General features: G+C 45.1%; 1 protein-coding gene across 1 annotated transcript in view; it reads right to left on the bottom strand.

Annotated features, from left to right (window-relative positions):
* Positions 1-21,167, bottom strand: part of NT5E (5'-nucleotidase ecto) — a 62,657-nt gene extending 41,490 nt beyond the window's left edge. The window contains exon 1 of the mRNA XM_006057583.4: positions 20,759-21,167. Coding sequence (XP_006057645.2) covers positions 20,759-21,097 — 339 coding nt within the window. The 5' untranslated portion in view covers positions 21,098-21,167. The remainder of the gene's footprint in view (positions 1-20,758) is intronic.
* Positions 21,168-21,725: the final 558 nt, after the last annotated feature.

Raw genomic sequence — 21,725 nt, 5'->3', positions numbered from 1 at the left:
GTATTTCTCCTGGCAATCTTGATTCCAGCTTGTGCTTCATCCAGCCCAGCATTTCTTATGATGTACTCCGCATAGAAGTTAAATAAGCAGGGTGACAATATACAGCCTTGACGAACTCCTTTTCCTATTTGGAACCAGTCTGTTGTTCCATGTCCAGTTCTAACTGTTGCTTCCTGACCTGCATACAGATTTCTCAAGAGGCAGGTCAGGTGGTCTGGTATTCCCATCTCTTTCAGAATTTTCCACAGTTTCTGGTGATCCACACAGTCAAAGGCTTGGGCAGAGTCAATAAAGCAGAAATAGATGTTTTTCTGGAACTCTCTTGCTTTTTCGATGATCCAGCAGATGTTGGCTGTTTGATCTTTGGTTCCTCTGCATTTTCTAAATCCAGCTTGAACATCTGGAAGTTCACAGTTCACGTATTGCTGAAGCCTGGCTTGGAGAATTTTGAGCATTACTTTACTAGTGTGTGAGATGAGTGCCATTGTGTGGTAGTTTGAGCATTCTTTGGCATTGCCTTTCTTTAGGATTGGAATGAAAACTGACCTTTTCCAGTCCTGTGGCCACTGCTGAGTTTTCCAAATTTGCTGGCACATTAAGTGCAGCACTTTCACAGCATCATCCTTTAGGATTTGAAATAGCTCAACTGGAATTCCATCCCCTCTACTAGCTTTGTTCATAGTGATGCTTTCTAAGGCCCACTTGACTTCACATTCCAGGATGTCTGGCTCTAGGTGAGTGATCACACCATTGTCACTATCTTGGTCGTGAATATCTTTTTTGTACAGTTCTATGTATTCTTGACACCTCTTCTTAATATCTTCTGCTTCTGTTAGGTCCATACCATTTCTATCCTTTATTGAACCCATCTTTGTATGAGATGTTCCCTTGGTATCTCTAATTTTCTTGAAGAGACCTCTAGTCTTTCCTATTCTATTGTTTTCCTCTATTTCTTTGCATTGATCGCTGAAGAAGGCTTTCTTATCTCTCCTTGTTATTCTTTGGAACTCTGCATTCAGATGGGTATATCTTTCCTTTACTCCTTTGCTTTTGGCATCTCATCTTTTCACAGCTATTTGTAAGGCCTCCTCAGACAGCCATTTTGCTTTTTTGCATTTCTTTTTCTTGGGGATGGTCTTGATCCCTGTCTCCTGTACAATGTCACAAACCTCTGTCCATAGTTCTTCAGGCACTCTGTCTATCAGATCTAGTCCCTTAAATCTATTTCTCACTTCCATCATATAATCATAAGGGATTTGATTTAAGTCATACCTGAATGGTCTAGTGGTTTTCCCTACTTTCTTCAATTTAAGTCTGAATTTGGCAATAAGGAGTTTATTATCTAAGCCACAGTCAGCTCCTGGTCTTGTTTTTGCTGACTGTATAGAGCTTCTCCATCTTTGGCTGCAAAGAATATAGACAGTCTGATTTCGATGTTGGCCATTTGGTGATATCCATGTGTAGAGTCTTCTCTTGTGTTGTTGGAAGAGGGTGTGTACTATGACCAGTGTGTTCTCTTGGTAAAACTCTATTAACCTTTGCCCTGCTTCATTCTGTAGTCCAGGACCAAATTTGCCTGTTACTCCAGGTGTTTTTTGACTTCTGGGGGCTGTGAAGCGATACCCCATGTCCAAGGTAAGAGAAACCCAAGTAAGATGGTAGGCACTGAGAGAGGGCATCAGAGGGCAGACAGACTGAAACCACAATCACAGACAACAGGCCAATCTGATCACATGGACCACAGCCTTGTCTAACTCAATGAAACTAAGCCATGCCATGTAGGGCCACCCAAGATGGATGGGTCATGGTGGAGAGGTCTGACAGAATGTGGTCCACTGGAGAAGGGAATGGAAAACCACTTCAGTATCCTTTCCTTGAGAACCCTGTGAACAGTATGAAAAGGCAAAAAGATGGGACACTGAAAGATGAACTCCCCTGGTCAGTAGGTGACCAGTATGCTACTGGAGACCAGTGGAGAAATAATTCCAGAAAGAATGAAGAGATGGAGCCAAAGCAAAAACAACACCCAGTTGTGGGTGTGACTGGTGATAGAAGCAAGGTCTGATGCTATAAAGAGCAATATTGCATAGGAACCTGGAATGTAAGGTCCATGAATCAAGGCAAATTGGAAGTAGTCAAACAGCAGATGGCAAGAGTGAATGTCAACATTCTGGGAATCAGCGAACTAAAACAGACTGGAATGGGTGAATTTAACTCAGATGACCATTATATCTACTACTGTGGGCAAGAATCCCTTAGAAGAAATGGAGTAGCCATCATAATCAACAAAAGAGTCCAAAATGCAGTACTTGGATGCAATCTTAAAAACGACAGAATGATCTCTGTTCATTTCCAAGGCAAACTATTCAATATCACGGTAATCCAAGTCTATGCCCTGACCAGTAATGCTGAAGAAGCTGAAGTTGAATGGTTCTATGAAAACCTACAAGGTCTTTTAGAACTAACACCCCAAAAAGATGTCCTTTTCATTATAGGGGACTGGAATGCAAAAGTAGGAAGTCAAGAAACAGTCAATTACCATCTTTTAGATACTGAAGTCAATGGAAAGTACCTAGTATCCACCCAACGAAAACAAATACATGATGTCATATTGCCAAAGTCCCCCATCCCTTCCTCTATCTGGGGCAGATGCTGAATAACTGATGGAGTCAGTCTTCCCCACCGAGTTTGAAATGAATCTCAAAACTCTTCTTTTCCTGGCCCTGCAGGGAGTTACTGTCAATTAACTAGAGACTGATACTTGAGATGAAATTGTTCTCCATGCCTGCATGAAGATAATAATGATAAGCGTGAAATCTATTGACTTCCAACAACAGTAAAATAAAACTTCAGAGAGGGACATGTGCTAGAGCAAATGATTTCACATCCTTCCTGACGTTTCTCTCTTTTACCATGTTTGTTCCACAAAGAGTGCAGATGGAACCTACATCTGAATCCAGCTGTCACCTGACAAGGCGTGCCTGACCACCTTGTCCTGTGAGGCCTCATGCCCACGTCCAGTTTTTTTTCTTTCTCAAAGCTTTTCCTAAGAGAAGCTGCTATTTATTTATTTACTCCCTTCATCCATAAACACATGCTCTCAGTGGTGCTGAGTAAATGAATGAACAAGGGCAAATAAGAATACTCCTCAGGGTGAGAGTGAGAGAAACAAAGCCCTTGGCGTTGGAGTGGGTGGCACTGGGGGCTGACACAGGGAAGAGGCCCAAAACCTGAGCCTTCTGCTCCTTCTTCATGGTCCCCAGGAGGGGACATGGAGGTCGGTGGCCACTGGCTGACCTTCTATAAAGGTCTCCCATTATGCCAGAATTGGAGCAGGAAATGGCAACCCACTCCAGTGTTCTTGCTTGGAGAATCCCATGGACAGAGGAGCCTGGTCCATGGGGTCACAAAGAGATGGACAAAACTGAGTGACTAATGCTTATTATGCCAGAATATTTAGTCTTTACGGAGAAATCTCCCATTTTCTGAATTCTCCAGTTACAAGTGATTGATCAGAGCCGTTTCTGTCTGTTATTGAAGTCTGCATTAATTGGTGGATAAAGGAGATGCAGTACATATATACGATGGAACATTACTCAGCCATAAAGAGAATGAAATGATGGCATCTGCATCAAAGTGGATGGACCTAGGGATTATCATACTAAGGGAAGTAAGTCAGACAGAGAAAGGCAAATATTGTATGGTATCACTTATAGGTGTAATCTAGAATATGACATGGATGAACTTAACTATGAAACAGACTCATGGACAAAGAGAGTTGTGTTTACCAAGGTGGAAGGAGGGTGGAGGAAGGATGGATTGGGAGTTTGGGTTAGCAGATGCAAATTATTATATACAGAATGGATAAACAACAAGTTCCTACTGTATACCACAGAGAACTATATTCCATATCCTGTGGTAAACCATTATGGAAAAGAATAGGAAAAAGAATGTACACTTTGAATGAATCACTTTGCTGTACAGTAGAAATTAATTCAACATTGTAAATCAATAAAGTAAATTTGAAAAAAAGGAATATGCACTAATCAAGTCCCATAATCTATTTAAAATGGACTTGTCTAGTAGTCCAGTGGTTAAGAATCCATGCTCCCAGTGCAGGGGGCCCAGGTTCGATCCTTGGTCAGGGAACTCGATCCCATCTGACAAATACACCTGGCACAGCCAAGTAAATAAATAAAAAATAAATGTAGCTACCACAGGGGAAATGCTCGGTAAATATCTACTGGATGAAAAAACAACTTAATAAATGATTGGTGAGGAAGAGGAAAAAAAGAGACTGAGACTGAATGCCCAAGGCTGGGGTTACTGGTTCTCAGTCCCTGGGAGGTGTTCCCAGCAGCTTCTTCTCTGTAACCTGTACTGGTGTTGGCCTGTCTGTGTGGGCTGCAGCGGGAAAAAGGTTCAGACACAGTGCCTCTGGGCTCTGGCACCAGACTGATAAAGAGTTCTGTTCTGAAAGCCTCTGATGAGTGGACACAGCAGACACATAGTGATAATTTTCACAGAACACAGAGCCACAAAAGGCAAGCGAGCAGCAAAATCCAGAGAGAGAGAGTCTCTCAGACCAAGAACATGCCAGGCCTCCCTGAATAAAGCAAGCTGTGCGGCGGCGGTCACAGAGGCCCAGCTCTGACTAGTCTGATGTTACATCCTTGGTTGGTTTGCGTCAACCCGCAGCAGTATTTTTATTTCAAGTGTTACCAGAAAACGTAGATTTTTCTCCCAAGTTTGAAATGACATCCCCCAACCCAATTTCAGACCAGCCCAGCTTGAACCCAGGTGAGGGGGTTACAGACACTGAAACTGGGTTGGCGGTGGGGCAGAGACCTGGGCTCCTGTTGCAGGAGATGTTGCATGGAATTGCCTGGGAGAAACCTGGTGCTCACTGCCCCCTCTGTACCCTAACCATGGATCCCTGCTCTGCATAGTCTGTTGGCCAGGCAGTCCCCACCAATCAGCCAGCAGAACACGTGCCCTCAATAACCCATGAAGGTTACTGTGAGGATGCATGTGGTTCCAGGTGCTAGGAAAGAGCAATCCCCAGTGTAGCACGGGGCAAACCTCCCCTCTACCTCAGGCCTCCCCTCCCCCACAGGTCTCCCCTCCCACTCAGGCCTCCCCTCCTGGTGACCCAGTCAGGAAACCCCTTTGTTTCTGCTCCTTCACCATCCCCTCCAGGGCTCCCCTCCTCCAGGCACTCCCACTGCCCCACTCTGTCTGTTTCTCACCTAGACATTTCGAGAACCTCTGAGCCAGTCTCTGGCTTCAGACCTCCTGCCCACTGCCGGGGGGCCACCAGAATGCACACGCCTAAACACCCACCCCACCGCTTCCAGCCCTGCTGGGTGTCTCTGCAAGGCTCCCCGCTTCCCACTGAAATCCATCCTGCTCAGATGCTAAACCAGCCCCTCTCTGATCTCCCTGAGTTTGCCTCTTTTTTTTTTTTCTGCCTGACCAGGCACCTTCGGTTCCAAAGCCACCTGCATGTAAGAACAACCTCAGACGCAGCTCAAGTGTATGTGAGAAAGCTTCAGTGGTGCCGCCACCACAGACTGCCCTCCTGTCACATCCATCACACCCTGCTGCCACTGTCTGTTCACGTCTTTCTCCTGGAGGCAGGAGCGGTGTCAATTGTCCCACGGTCCTTGGTAATGCCAGATGAGTGCCTGGCACCAGCAGCTCAGCAGGTGTTTACTGAAGGAATAATAAAATCACCCACCCACCCGCTCCTTTCAAATAGGTTCCATTTTCATCTCTGATTTGGTAGGTGAGCCACTGAAGCTGTTCAAGAACAGGATATAAAAACACACATGATAAAGAGTAGTTAAGCAGCAGCAGTACTGTTAGTCGCTCAGTCATGACTAACTTTTTGTGACCCCACAGACTGTAGCCCACCAGGCTCCTCTGTCTATGGGATTCTCCAGGCAAGAATACTAGAGTGGGTTGCCATTCCCTTCTCCAGAGGATCTTCCCGACCCAGGAATTGAATCTGGGTCTCCTGCATTGCAGGCAGATTCTTTACCATGTGAGCCACCAGGGAAGTTGTAAAACAAGAGAAACCAAATTGCTTGGAAGAAGGTGAACCAGACAATATGCTTGAAAGCTTAGCTGACTGCATCACAATTCACAGCTCAGTTTGGCTCTCTTTTTCATTTCCTGTGTCTTCATTTATATTTCTATTAATATCTCACTGACACTTGCTTGTGAATAGATTTTTTTTTAAGTTTTTTTTAACTGTTCAGTGTCTTGTGTGTGCACATATGAACGTTATATAGATTTCATGAAGGCAGTTAATAAGAAAAAGGAATTTTTAAAAATCTCTTTCTATTGCGAATCTGTCAAGGAGACCAACCACCTATACGGTATCTGAATTACCAAGGGGGCATTTCACAGCCCCCGCTTGGTCCATGAAGGACTGTGAAAATTACCAGTGAATTTGACAAAAGGGAATTTCAAGAAAGAGAAAAAAAAATACATGACAATAAGAAATATTAATAGTCAATACTTTCATGCTACATGGCTAAGCCCTGTTCATACATTAACTTATTCAATTCTTACAATGCTGTGAGATAAGTACTAATTACTTGTCCTTTACAGAGATGGGAAACCTGAGGCATGGGGCTTCCACAACTAGCAAGAGGCATAGCTGGGACTGGAACAAAGCAAGGCTTTAGCATCTGGGACTTTAACTATCCTGCCAAACCGCTGCTAATACAAGCACTTGTAAACCATAATGGAAAGGATATTAAAAAAAGTAATGTGTATATATACACATGTATATATATATATATGTATAACTGAATCACTTTGCTGTACAGCAGTAATTAAAAACATTGTAAATCAGCCGTGTGCTTATTTGCTCAGTGGTGTCTGACTCTTTGCAACCCCATGGACTATAGCCCGCCAGGCTCCTCTGTCCATGGGGATTCTCCAGGCAAGAATACTGGAGTGGGTTGTCATGCCCTCCTACAGGGGATCTTTTCAACCCAGGGAATGAATGCAGGCAGATTTTTACCATCTGAGTCACCGGGAAAGCCCCAAATCAGCTATATTTCAATAAAACTAATAAAAAAGCAAGTTATTGTATTTGGGATGGATAAACAGCAAGGTCCTCCTGTATGGCACAGAGAACTATGTTCAAGATCCTATGGCAGGGCCTTCCCTGGAGGCTCAGTGGTAAGGAATCTGCCTGCCAATGCAGGAGACACAGGTTCCATTCCTGCTCTGGGAAGATCCCACATGCCGTGAAGTGACTAAGCCTGTGGGCCACAACTACTGAGCCTATGTTCTAGAGCCAGGGAGCCACAACTACTGAAGTCCGTGCACCCTAAGGCCCATACTCCGCAACAAGAGAAGCTACCACAATGAGAAACCTGCACACCACAGCTAGAGAGTAGTCCCCAATTGCTGCAACTAGAGAAAAGTCTGAACAGCAACGAAGACACAGAATAGCCAAAAATACATAAATAAAATCATAAAAAATACAGTAAGGTCTCTGACTTCTGCAAATAGTTTTTTAAAAAAGATCCTATGATAAACCATACTGGAAAAGAGTATGTTAAAAAAATAAATAACAAGCATCTGGAGAGGAATGAGTATCATTAAACAACCCACTGGTTTCTTCCAGGTTTCCACAGTGCTGAGTAACACAGCCCTGGTCTTTGCCCTCAGGAAGGGTTAGGCAGTCAGGGAGAGAGCATGAAATAAACACATCCATCCATGCATTCATAAAGCAAGTGGGAACCACAGGCAGAGATGTGTGTGAGAGAGCCTGACAGAGACGCAGGCTCGCCCTGACAGTTAAAAATGGACGGGGCTCCAAGCATGAGCTTCACCTTCGAGGCACTAGTCAGGGAAGCTCACAGGCCAATGACATCAGCTGTAGTAACAAATGTGGGGATGGAGACATGAAAGCTGAGGCAGTCAGAAATGTTCCAAATAAGAAAAGAGGCTTAAATCCAGGTAGAAGAAAAACAACGGAAAGACTAATTAAGAGCAGCACAGGATGCATGGTGCAGAAGAAAAGAATTTTGGTTTTAATCCACAGAAATCGATTGTAACAACATCAAAGACCCATATGTCAGAAATTTGCAACACGTGAATTCAGTTAGTCACTTAGACTCTAGCTCATCCTGTGAAGAAGGCTGCAGGACACCCTATAGTTTAAGGATTAGAGGAAACTCTGGTCTGTCACTCAACAGGGCTTAGTTGTCAATCACTCAGGGAGACTCAGCAACAACCATAAGCAGAGAAGATTACAAGGTAGGCATTGTGGCTGCTTCTGGTGTTGGGTTGTGCTTCACATCCCCAGTCTTAGTCCCTGGCAGATGAATGTGGCATCTGACTGAATGGCAGAAAAGATTCCTGAGCTCGACCCAGTTCACTCACAACTCAGTGTCTGTTGAATGAATGAACAAACAAGTACTGAACAGACAGCATTTTATATTAATTCTCTGCCCATGCAAAATACCCACAGCAACATTACCTTTAGAAATACCTGCTCAACTAATTGGGTTCCAGGAAGGATTCACTACTGGGCTGGTCAAAAGGCTTATTCGTTTCCCCCACAAGATGGCTCAAGCAGTGCTTAGATGTTTTTAGCTTCATTCAAAACAATTTTGTTTGTATTGTGACAGCTGTCATATATGTGCATTTTTTAAAAACTTATCTAAATTGGTGAATTTTTGTGTAGCCATTTTAATTTTGAGGATAACATCTTTGGCATATTATGCTTTGTTATTTCACAAAAGGTGAAAGTGCAATTGAAATGCAAAAAAAGATGTATGGAGAAGATACTGTGACTGATTGAACGTGTCAAAAGTGGTTTGTGAAGTTCTGAGCTGGAGATGTCTCACTGGAAGATGTTCCACAGTCAGATAGACCAGTTGAAGCTGATAGCAAGTAAATTGAGACACTGAGAACAATCACCATTATACCATGCGGGAGATAGCTGACATATTCAAAATATCCAAATCAATCATTGAAAATCATTTGTACCAGCTTGCTTATATTAATTGCTTTGATGTTTGCATTCCACATAAGTGAAAAAATTTCCTTGATCATATTTCCACATGCCATTCTCTACTGAAATGTAAGATGTTCCATTTTAAGAACAAATTGTAATGTGCAATGAAAAGTGGTTACTGCACAATAACGTGGAATGGAAGAGATCGTGGGGCAATTGAAATGAACTGCCACCAACCACACCAAAGGTCAGTCAATCTTCTTTTAAAGGAGGTGACATTGTGTATATGGTGGGATTGGAAGAGTCTTCTATTAGGAGAAAACCTTCCAGAAAACCAGATGATTAATTCCAACTAGTACTGCTCCCAATTAGACCAACTGAAGGTAGCACTCAATGAAAAGCATCCAGAATTAGTCAACAGAAAACGGATAATCTTCCATCAGGATAATGCAAGACTGCATGTTTCTTTGATGACAGGCAAAAACTGTTACAGCTTGGCTGCAAAGTTCTGATTCCTCCACTGCATCCACCAGACACTGCATTTACAGATTTCCATTTATTTTGGAGCAACCCCATGTCCAAGGAGCGGTGGTTGCATGGGTGCAGGAGGGCCAAGAGGAGCTACTCCTCATTCAAGGTCAGGAGGCGGGGCTGTGAGAAGATACCCCTCGTCCAAGATAAGGAGCAGCCATGAAGAGATACCCCATGTCCAAAGTAAGAGAAACCCAAGTAAGACGGTAGGTGTTGCAAGAGGCATCAGAGGGCAGACACACTGAAACCACAATCACAGAAAACTAGTCAATCTGATCACATGGACCACAGCCTTGTCTAACTCAATGAAACCAAGCCATGCCATGTGGGGCCACTCAAGATGGGCTGGTCATGGTGGAGAGGTCTGACAGAATGTGGTCCACTGGAGAAGGGAATGGAAAACCACTTCAGTACTCTTTCCTTGAGAACCCCATGAACAGTATGAAAAGGCAAAATGATAGGACACTGAAAGAGGAACTCCCCAGGTCAGTAGGTGCCCAATATGCTATTGGAGATCAGTGGAGAAATAATTCCAGGAAGAATGAAGGGATGGAGCCAAAGCAAAAACAATACCCAGTTGTAGATGTGACTGGTGACAGAAGCAAGGTCCGATACTGTAAAGAGCAATATTGCAGAGGAACCTGGAATGTTAGGTCCATGAATCAAGGCAAATTGGAAGTGGTCAAACAGGAGATGGCAAGAGTGAATGTTGACATTCTAGGAATCAGCGAATTAAAATGGACTGGAATGGGTAAATTTAACTCAGATGACCATTATATCTATATATCTGTGTGTATATATATATATATATATAATGATATATATATCATTATATCTATATACACTGTGGGCAGGAATCCCTCAGAAGAAATGGAGTAGCCATCATGGTCAACAAAAGAGTCCTAAATGCAGTATTTGGATGCAATCTCAAAAACGACAGAATGATCTCTGTTCATTACCAAGGCAAACCATTCAATATCACAGTAATCCAAATCTATGCCCCAACTAGTAATGCTGAAGAAGCTGAAGTTGAATTGTTCTATGAAGATCTACAAGACCTTTTAGAACTAACACCCAAAAAAGATGTCCTTTTCATTATAGGGGACTGGAAGGTAAAAGTAGGAAGTCAAGAAACACCTGGGGTAACAAGCAAATTTGGCCTTGGGATACGGAATGAAGCAGGGCAAAGGCTAATAGAGTTTTGCCAAGAGAACGCACTGGTCATAGCAAACACCTTCTTCCAACAACACAAGAGAAGACTCTACACATGGACATCACCAGATGGTCAACACCGAAATCAGATTGATTATATTCTTTGCAGCCAAAGATGGAGAAGCTCTATACAGTTAGCAAGAACAAGACCAGAAGCTGACTGTGGCTGAGATAATAAACTCCTTATTGCCAAATTCAGACTTAAATTGAAGAAAGTAGGGAAAACCACTAGACCATTCAGGTATGACTTAAATCAAATCCCTTATGATTATACAGTGGAAGTGAGAAATAGATTTAAGGGACTAGATCTGATAGAAAGAGTGCCTGATGAACTATGGACGAAGGTTCGTGACATTGTACAGGAGACAGGGATCAAGACCATCCCCATGGAAAAGAAATGCAAAAAAGCAAAATGGCTGTCTGGGGAGGCCTTACAAATAGCTGTGAAAAGAAGAGAAGTGAAAAGCAAAGGAGAAGAGGAAAGACATAAGCATCTGAATGCAGAGTTCCAAAGAATAGCAAGGAGAGATAAGAAAGCCTTCCTTAGTGATCAATGCAAAGAAATAGAAGAAAACAACAGAATGGGAAAGACTAGATATCTCAAGAAAATTAGAGATACCAAGGGAACATTTCATGCAAAGATGGGCTCAATAAAGGACAGAAATGGTATGGACCTAACAGAAGCAGAAGATATTAAGAGGTGGCAGGAATACACAGAAGAACCATATAAAAAAGATCTTTATGACCAAGATAATTATGATGGTGTGATCACTCACCTAGAGCCAGACATCCTGGAATGTGTAGTCAAGTGGGCCTTAGAAAGCATCACTATGAACAAAGCTAGTGGAGGGGATGGAATTCCAGTTGACCTATTTCAAATCCTGGAAGATGATACTGTGAAAGTGCTGCACTCTATATGCCAGCAAATTTGGAAAACTCAGCAGTAGCCACAGGACTGGAAAAGGTCAGTTTTCATCGCAATCCCAAAGAAAGGCAATGCTAAAGAATGCTCAAACTACCGCACAATGGCACTCATCTCACACGCTAGTAAAGTAATGCTCAAAATTCTCCAAGCCAGGCTTCAGCAATACGTGAACTGTAAAATTCCAGATGTTCAAGCTGGTTTTAGAAAAGGCAGAGGAACCAGAGATCAAATTGCCAACATCTGCTGGATCATTGAAAAAGCAAGAGAGTTCCAGAAAAACATCTATTTCTGCTTTATTGACTATGCCAAAGCCTTTGACTGTGTGGATCACCAGAAACTGTGGAAAATTCTGAAAGAGATGGGAATACCAGCCCACCTGACCTGCCTCTTGAGAAATTTGTATGCAGGTCAGGAAGCAACAGTTAGAACTGGACATGGAACAACAGACTGGTTCCAAATAGGAAAAGGAGTACGTCAAGGCTGTATATTGTCACCTTGCTTATTTAACTTCTATGCAGAGTACATCATGAGAAACGCTAGGCTGGAAGAAGCACAAGCTGGAATCAAGATTTCTGGGAGAAATATCAATAACCTCAGATATGCAGATGACACCACACTTATGGCAGAAAGTGAAGAGGAAATAAAAAGTCTCTTGATGAAAGTGAAAGAGGAGAGTGAAAAAGTGGGCTTAAAGCTCAACATTCAGAAAACGAAGATCATGGAATCTGGTCCCATCACTTCATGGGAAATAGATGGGGAAACAGTGTCAGACTTTATTTTTTTGGGCTCCAAAATCACTGCAGATAGTGACGGCAGCCATGAAATTAAAAGACACTTACTCCTTGGAAGGAAAGTTATGACCAACCTAGATAGCATATTCAAAAGCAGAGACATTACTTTGCCAACAAAAGTCTATCTAGTCAAGGCTATGGTTTTCCTGTGGTCATGTATGGATGTGAGAGTTGGACTGTGAAGAAGGCAGAGCACTGAAGAATTGATGCTTTTGAACTGTGGTGTTGGAGAAGACTCTTGAGAGTCTCTTGGACTGCAAGGAGATCCAACCAGTCCATTCTGAAGGAGATCAGCCCTGGGATTTCTTTGGAAGAAATGATGCTAAAGCTGAAACTCCAGTACTTTGGCCACCTCACGTGAAGAGTTTACTCATTGGAAAAGACTCTGATGCTGGGAGGGATTGGGGGCAGGAAGAGAAGGGGACGACAGAGGATGAGATGGCTGGATGGCATCACTGACTCGATGGACGTGAGTCTGAGTGAACTCCGGGAGTTGGTGATGGACAGGGAGGCCTGGCATGCTGCGATTCATGGGGTCGCAAAGAGTTGTACATGACTGTGCGACTTAACTGAACTGATGATGGTTTCATCACGTTGACATAATTGATCAAATCCATGACTGCTGGTGATTAGCTCAGTCTCTCGGTCCCTGTTTCTCCCCAGAAGTCACTCTGAAGATGCCTAGGAGTCTCCAGCCATCAATCATCTCATTGACATTTAGAAGACACTGATCACGTATCCCCAAGAGTTTGGGAGTTATGTGACAGGAACTGCAGACAAAGACAAAATATTTATTTTTTATTAACAACAATTCCTCCACTCAGACACCTCCAGTGGCTCCCCATGACAATAGAGCAGAGCCTATTTTCTCAGGGTGGCCTGTAAGTTGCATGCGATCCCATCTCTCCTGATTCCTGCCATCTCGCTCTGGTCCAGGCTGGTCCATCTTACAGAATCCTGCTTCTGCACCTTTGCCTCATCCTCCCGTCCCTCCACTGAATTGAAATGGAATCAAAATATTTCTCAGGTCGCCATTGGTTTAGAGATGTGAGGACCCTCAGACTTTACAGATGAGGAATTGATGGCTCAAAGAGCTGAATGGCATACTCCCAGTTATAGATTCACCATCTCTCAAAGGCAGAGAGAACAGTACTCATGTCTGAATTCCAGTGATGAGTGCTGGGGATGACAAGCTTCAAATTACTGAAATCTTATGTAAAATTTCAAGAGCACAAACCATAAGACAAAAAAAAATAATAAAAATTAATTTGATTATACCAAGTGGAGGATTTCTGTTCAATGAAAAGACACTAAAAAATGGAGTATTTTCTGCCATATCAGTAAACACGGATGTCACAGTCATCAGAGATGGCAGCCCTCAATGTGGGCCCTAAGGGAATTTGAGGAGATGAATACCTGCTATCTAGCAGCCATCAGACTGCAGCCACTCCCCAGGCTGAGCCCTGAGGAACATCAGGATATGAAACCACACATACTGGACCCAGATATTAGAGGTACACGTCAGAGGAATAACTTCAGTGAGCCAGACTCTTGCAACTTTCCATACATAGAAAAGCACTACAATCCTTAACTTGGGATATTTAGTTTTCTTTAACTGACATAACTCTTTTGATGTTCAGACTATCTAGTATTTTGATGTGGCAAAACTATATAACCAGGCTCCTCCCCTTGGCTCCTTGAGGCAGTTCTCTCAGGGTCACTTGAGATGCTATCTCCCAGGCCTGGGCCTGATGTCTTAAAAATTCCCACCCAATAAAACAAGTTGACAATGCTATGGACAAAATTAATAGATCTAAAAATGGTAAATAATCCACCTGCAAAGCAGGAGACCTAGGTTCAGTCCCTGGGTTGGGAAAATCCCCTGGAGGAGGAAACAACAATGTCTAAAACTGATTTCAGGGACTTCCTTTGTGGTCCAGTGTGCTTCCATTGCACAGGTTCAATCCCTGGTCAGGGAACTAAGATCCCACATGCTGCATGGCTAGGCCAAAAAAAATTAGAAAAAATAAAATTGATTATAGATCAATACTTAGAACTCTTGAAAAGTAAGAAAACTAGAGCAAACCTAATTTATAAAAAAGAGCAAAGCATGTGACCATGCAGTTAGGGCAAAGGAAACCCATAAAGTTAACAAACATATTCAGTTCAGTTCAGTTGCTCAGTCGTATCCGACTCTTTGCGACCCCATGAATCACAGCACTCCAGGCCTCCCTGTCCATCACCAGCTCCTGGAGTTCACTCAGACTCACGTCTATCGAGTCAGTGATGCCATCCAGCCATCTCATCCTCTGTCATCCCCATCTCCTCCTGCCCCCAATCCCTCCCAGCATCAGAGTCTTTTCCAATGAGTCAACTCTTCACATGAGGTTGCCAAAGTACTGGAGTTTCAGCTTTAGCATCATTCCTTCCAAAGAAATTCCAGTGCTGATCTCCTTCAGAATGGACTGGTTGGATCTCCTTGCAGTCCAAGGGACTCTCAAGAGTCTTCTCCAACACCACAGTTCAAAAGCATCAATTCTTCGGCGCTCAGTTTTCTTCACAGTCCAACTCTCACATCCATACATGACCACAGGAAAAACCATAGCCTTGACTAGACAGACCTTTGTTGGCAAAGTAATGTCTCTGCTTTTCAATATGCTATCTAGGTTGGTCATAACTTTCCTTCCAAGGAGTAAGCATCTTATTTTACTAATTATTAGAAAAACACAAGCTCAGATAGTGAGATGTCAGTTTACACCTCTTGGAAAGCTGCAGAATGATGCAAAGTAGGGGTAAGGATGTGTGTGTGGGGGGTCATACCTGCCTGGGGGTGGGTGGGGTGAATAGAAGGCCCCAGGAAAGCCATCTGGTGGTCAGTTCCTGAGTAAGTGTACACATCCTTGTGCCCAGCAAGCCTGCCCATGGGTATGGATCCTAAAGGAAGTCTCACAGTTGGGACCTGCAGGAGGCTATTTGGGGCAGCACATTTGTGGAACTGCAGCATGATGTGTACCATGTCCAAACCCATCAAAGGGGAGCAAAAGCTAAAATGTGGGGAGGTCTTCGTGGCGCACGAGGCACAGTGCGTGTACATGATAGACACAGAGTGACACCGACAAACCCCACGCAGGACCAGGTCAGGACAAAAGAAACAATGAGCTGAGTAACAGAATGAGTTGTGTAACTTAAAAGTATAAGCAACTAAAACTATAACAAAGGTTCTACAGGCACACATAGAAATCAAACACAAACATCAACATGCGAGGAAGGCTACCTACGTGGAAAATGGAAGGTGAGGCATGTGGACAAAAGGGAGTCTATTGGGCTTGGCTGAGGTAAAGTCAGGGGCCACAGTCCCCACTCAGGCTGCTGGCTCTTGCATCAGGGAGTGATTTGCTCAGGCTGAGGATGCTGGCTGTCAGAAAGTGGGCTCAGCAGCCAGGGCCTTACAACAGGGCCCAAAAGAGGCTGCCCTTCCCCACAGCCCACCTTGGTGGTGAGAATCCCATCCCTGGAGATGAATCCCTTTGCTTCTGTGCTTTTTGGGGTTCACATAAGTCTGCTCAATGAGTAAACATGAAGATAGCCCAAACCAAAAAAAAAATCCAACCTCTAGTGAGTCTTGCAAATATAAACCGCTTCCGTGATGGAAAATGTTACATGATTAGCATTTAAAAATAATTTTTTCTATAAAAACAAAAAAAAATGTAAAAAAGAAAAAAGAATAGTTCAGAAATGGGACATAGAAAAGTTGGTGGAGTGGGCGGAGGAGGGTGGTAGGCTGTGCTGGGCAGTCAGAATCAGATAAACTGAGAGCTTAAAACCCCAACCTCCCTTACTCACACCTTTCTCTTTTTTTTGGCAGGACACATGGAACTAACTTTTACTGAGTATTTACTCTGAGCCAGCAGGGAGCTAGGGAGTTTTACATTTGCCATCTCATGGATCACTTGCAAAAGTCGTACACAGAGAGGCGGGGTGGTGGTTGATCCCGCCAGTCTTGCAGTTGGGAACACGAAGCTCAGAGAAAGCAACCCGCCCAACTCACATGGTGAGTACATCAGAGCTGTCTTCCTGTGCCTCCACCAACACAGCGACACTAACCAGCAGCTTGTGATGGCCTCCCTCTAGAGTTTTCTGCCTGGCAGCTGGGTCCAGAGGTCTCTAAGCTTGCCTTTGGCTCCAGCACTATCAGAACCCCCCAGCACTACTGGTGGAATGTAAACTGGTACAGCCACTGTGGAAAACAGTACGGAGATTCCTAAACAAATTAAGAATAAAACTACCATATGATCCAGCAATCCCACTACTGGTCACATGCCCTGAGAAAACCACAATTCTGAAAGGCACAGGTACCCCAGTGTCCACTGCAGCACTGTTTACAATAGCCAGGACATGGAAGCAATCTAGATATCCATTAACAGATGAATGGCTAAAGAAGTTGTGGTACACATATACAATGGAATATTACTCAGCCATAAAAAAGAATGAAATCGAGTCAGTTACAGTGAGTTGGATGAACCTAGAACCTGTTATACAGAGTGCAGTCAGTCAGAAAGAAAAAAGCAAACATTGTACACTAATGTATATATATGGAAACTCCAAAAACACTACTGACAAACCTATTTACAGAGAAGAATGGAGACATAGGCATACAGAATGATCTGGTGAACACATCGGAGGAAGGAGAGAGTAGGACAAATTGAGTAGTAGCATTGACATATATACACTGCTGCTGCTGCTGCTAAGTCGCTTCAGTCATGTCTGACTCTGTGCAACCCCATAGAGGGCAGCCCACCAGGCTCCCCCATCCCTGGGATTCTCCAGGCAAGAACACTGGAGTGGGTTGCCATTTCCTTCTCCAATGTATGAAAGTGAAAAGTGAAAGTGAAGCTGTTCAGTCGTGTCCAACTCTTAGCGACCCCATAGACTGCAGCCTACCAGACTCCTCCATCCATGGGATTTTCCAGGCAAGAGTACTGGAGTGGGGTGCCATTGCCTTCTCCGATATATACACTACCATGTGTAAAATGGATAACTAGTGGAAGCTGCTATGTAACATAGAGAGACCAGCCTGGTGTTCTGTGATGACCTAGGGGGTGGAATAGGTCGGGGAGGGAGGCTCTAGAGGGAGGGGTTATATACACACACACACACACACACACACACACACAGTTATGACTGATTCAAGTTGATGTATGGCAGAGACCACCATAACACTGTAAAGCTACCAATAAGAAAAAAAAGAACCCCTCTAGCTGTTCTCACTGGGGCTCGCAGGTCCGGAGGTTGAGGGAACTCCTGGGGTTAAGTTAAATTCTAGTCACTTCCTCTTTGCCCTCCAAATCCATGCATCCTTAGATGTGGTTCCTCTAACCAGGTCCAGTTTCTAGAGAACTGGGGATATCCTTTCACGACTGTTTTCCACCCTGATCTACATCTCCAGCTTCCTGAGAGTCAAGAGGTGGCAGCAGGTTGGTGAGCTGGGGGTGGATTTTTAACAGCAGAGGACTTCCCTGATGGTTCAGACGGTAAAGCGTCTGTCTACAATGTGAAAGACCTGGGTTCGATCCCTGGGTTGAGAAGATTCCCTGGAGAAGGAAATGGCAACCCACTCCAGTACTTCTTGCCTTGAAAATCTCATGGACGGAGGAGCTTGGTGCAGGCTACTATCCATGGGGTCACAAAGAGTCGGGCGTGACTGAGCGACTTCACTTTCACTGTCTTTTAACAGCAGAACAGCAATAAACTCCCTGAAAGGTGTGTAAGCAAAATGACAATGAAAAGCCACTGGAAAACCAAAACACAGAGAATATGGCAGAGCTTTATCCCTTACTAAAGCATCACAAGAACTAAGATTTTATGCAGGTCAAACCATGTTTGTCAAACCTGCATGGAGTGAATCTGATGAGAGGCTATCAAGAACCTGGCCACCAGCCTTACCTTTGGCTTTCTTCCTCTTTCACAACCTGCCAACATTACATAAGTTGCCTAATTTCCTCAGGCCCCGGTCCAATTGTTTTGAGTGAAATTTAAAAGACAGTAAATCCATCCAACAATAAGCATTCTAAACATTTCTGGTGGTGATGGACTGTAACTTGTAGCAGATTACTTCAGCTTCACCCAGCATCTTATCATAAACACTTGATTAACATTGTGAGCTTAATTCATCTGAAACAGGAAAACAGTATCACTTGGGAAAACTGGGAATTATCCACTTTTTTTTCCCATCGAAAGGAGTCTACACAACTATGGAAAAAAGAGCGTCATGAAAAGAAAAGTTTAGAAAGTTGTGGTTTGTAGATGAAATCAAAACAAAGTTACGTAAGGTTTATTCTTTCTGGGAGGAAATGGCAACAATTTTATAAATATTTATTCCGTCATTACCTAGGACAAAGCATCAGGCAGGTCTAGCTGCTGAGATAAGAACACTAAGAGGCCACATACAGAATTCTTGAGACCCACGAGTCTTTGGTACAGTTCAGATGCTGGCAAGTCCCCCAGATAAAGGCTGTGGCTCAGATAAACACAAAGGCTACAGGGCTCATAGCCTTTGAACTGCAGCGGCTCTGAGTGTTCTGATAACCTTAAAACCAACGATCAGATAGAGAGGACCTCTCTGTCCTTCTTTCATCTCTCTACAATGAGCTTTCCTGGAAAAAAAAATAGTCTACCCCCTCCTATATCTTTCCTGTCCTCCTCTCTCCAAGTTTCCAGGGGGAAAAATACAGCACTGTGCTTTGCCCACCTCTGTGTTCCTCTGTTACAAAGTGTACTGTTAGCCTGCTGTATCCCAGGCAGGACCACACCTCTCCCCGTCTCCCATATCCACATACCACATCTCCCTGGACCCCTTGCTCTGTTCCTGTTGTAAAACTTCTAGGATTTCTTCCCCCAGTTTCGCCACACAGAATCCCTTCACTCTAGGATTTCACACAGGGCTAAACTCGGGCGTTGGTTTGACTTACAAAAGTCATACCTATTTATTACTGTGCCGCTCTTCTCTGCTCCTTTTCTAGAATTCAGTCCAACAAAATAAGGCATCACCTTTAACAGAGCACTGGGGAACTGGCACTTCAACTCTCGCACATGTTTTAACAGCCTCTCATCTCTTAAGTGGGACTCTCTTCCTACATCTCTGCTGCCAAACTGGTTTTAATGAAATTCTTTGAAACCCAGTGCTTTCAGCATTTTGGCTTCCCTAGGGAAGTTTCTTTAGTTCTGTTTTTAAACCTCTACAACAGTGTCTGGTGATAATAAGAACATTTAAAGAGGTCATACCATATGCAGCCAACCCTCTGAAGTGGGCTTCCCTAGTGGCTCAGTGGTAAAGAATCCATCTGCCAATGCAGGAGATGCGGGTTTGATCCCTGGGTGGGGAAGATGCCCTGGAGAAGGAAATGGGAACCCACTCCAGTATTCTTGCCTGGGAAATCCCATGGACAGAGGAGCTTGGCAGATGACAATCCATGGGGCCGCAAAAGAGTCTGACACAGTTTAGCAACTAAACAACAATTATGTGTCAGACAACCCTCTGAAAGCAGACAGGATTATTACCCTGTTTTCTAGAGGCAGGAACTAAGGCACAGAGAAAGTCAGCTGCACACAGAAGGTGTCCAGCTGGGATTCTCCCCAAGACTGTGAGCTTAATTATGCTTAAGCTCTGGGGTCAAAGGGATCTGGGATCTATTATTACCCTGTCTCGCTCTCTCTTTTGGAGCAGGTGACCTGGATAATGCACTTAACCTCTTTGACCCTGAGTTTGTTTCCCTTCCAATTAACTGGAGATAAAGCATTTCTTCGAAAGACGAAGCAGTAAATGAGAGATATGTGCGGATCTACCTCGGTCCAGTGGAGAAGGAAATGGCAACCCACTCCAGTATTCTTGGCCTGGAGAATCCCATGGACAGAGGAGCCTGGCGGGCTACAGTCCACAGGGTCGCAAAGAGTCGGACACGACTGAGCGACTTCACACACACACACACCTCGGTCCAGGGCACAGGGTAACTGGAGTCCTACACATCCCAGCTGAACCTCCTCATTGGCAAGTCCGAGTCCCGCTCCTCTAAATACCCAATTTCTTGGTGGAAGTACAACATCAGTCCATTTAAGTCGAATTAGCCAAGGGGCGTCTATGTAAGCATCCACCTGGAAGACTGACGGGAGTTTCGCTTCCTCTCCACTTCGCTCAGCGCCCGGGTCCTAGGCTCGCCACCCACGGCCTCGCCATCGGCGGCTCCTTCACCCGGGCATCTCTCTCGCACGGGCACTCCACCCCGGGGGCTCCCTAGCCTGCCGGGCTGGCGGTCTTACCATGGCATCATAGCCCAGGGCGTTCATGAAGTGCGCCACCTCGGTGCCCTTGTACACGGTGAACCAGATGGTGCCCTGGTACTGGTCGCCGGCGTCGAGCAGCAGCACGTGGGGCTCGGCGCGGCGGATCTGGTGCACCTTAGTGGCGAGCCGTGCCGCGCCGCCCACGCAGCGGCTGGCGTTGACACACTTGCTAGAGTCCTCACTCGTCTGCTCCAGGCGGCTGTGTACGTCGTTGGTGTGCAAGATGGTGAGCTCCCAGGCGCGCGCCGCGGGCCACAGCAACGCGCCCAGCGCGAGGATCCTCAGCGCCGGGGTGCGAGCCGCTCCGGGATTCATGGCTGCGGCTGGTGGCGAGAGCGAGAGCGGGTGAGTGCGGGCCAGACTGGCTGTAGGAGGAGGGCGGGGGCTAAGTCGAAGGAGGCTTGCGCAGGCCGGCGGGCGGGGCTGGGCCGGGCCGGGCCGGGGCGGGCTCTCCCGAGGCCGGCCCCACACGGCCAGGCGCACACCCCCGCGGTCACCCCATCCGACCCTGGTCAGCGGGGTGGCTCGGGCGCGGCTGGCGGCTGGCACTCGCTCCGGGCGGGAACAGTGAGGAGGTTGTTCCCCGAGGGGAGAGAGCACCGGTCGCGGTCCCGGCCCGACCAGGGAGCCTGGGCGCTGGTGGTCCCACTATCGGTGATGGGCTGCTCTTTGGAGGGTGCGCGGGAGGATTTGGAGCGTCCACTCCGCTTCCAGGTCTTCGCTGATCTTGCCTCTTTAAATTTTTCTAGAAGGATGCGTTGTTTCTGTGGGTTTGTGGTTGCCAGTTCTCACTTGAAAGAAGGGGAAAAGGGAAGAGAGAGGAAGTGGAAAGGAAAAGAGGTGAGAGGAGGGATCGAGGGCAGCGCTGTGCTTTGGGGGCTGTGGGAGTGCTGACTTAAAAATGCACAGCCTGAGAGTTGGCTGTTAAATTTTATTTAGGGCA

Source organism: Bubalus bubalis, chromosome 10, assembly GCF_019923935.1.
Source record: "Bubalus bubalis isolate 160015118507 breed Murrah chromosome 10, NDDB_SH_1, whole genome shotgun sequence".
In the NCBI taxonomy this organism is placed as follows: domain Eukaryota; kingdom Metazoa; phylum Chordata; class Mammalia; order Artiodactyla; family Bovidae; genus Bubalus; species Bubalus bubalis.
Note: the sequence above shows the minus strand (reverse complement) of the source record. Positions and strands in the feature narration are given on the sequence as shown.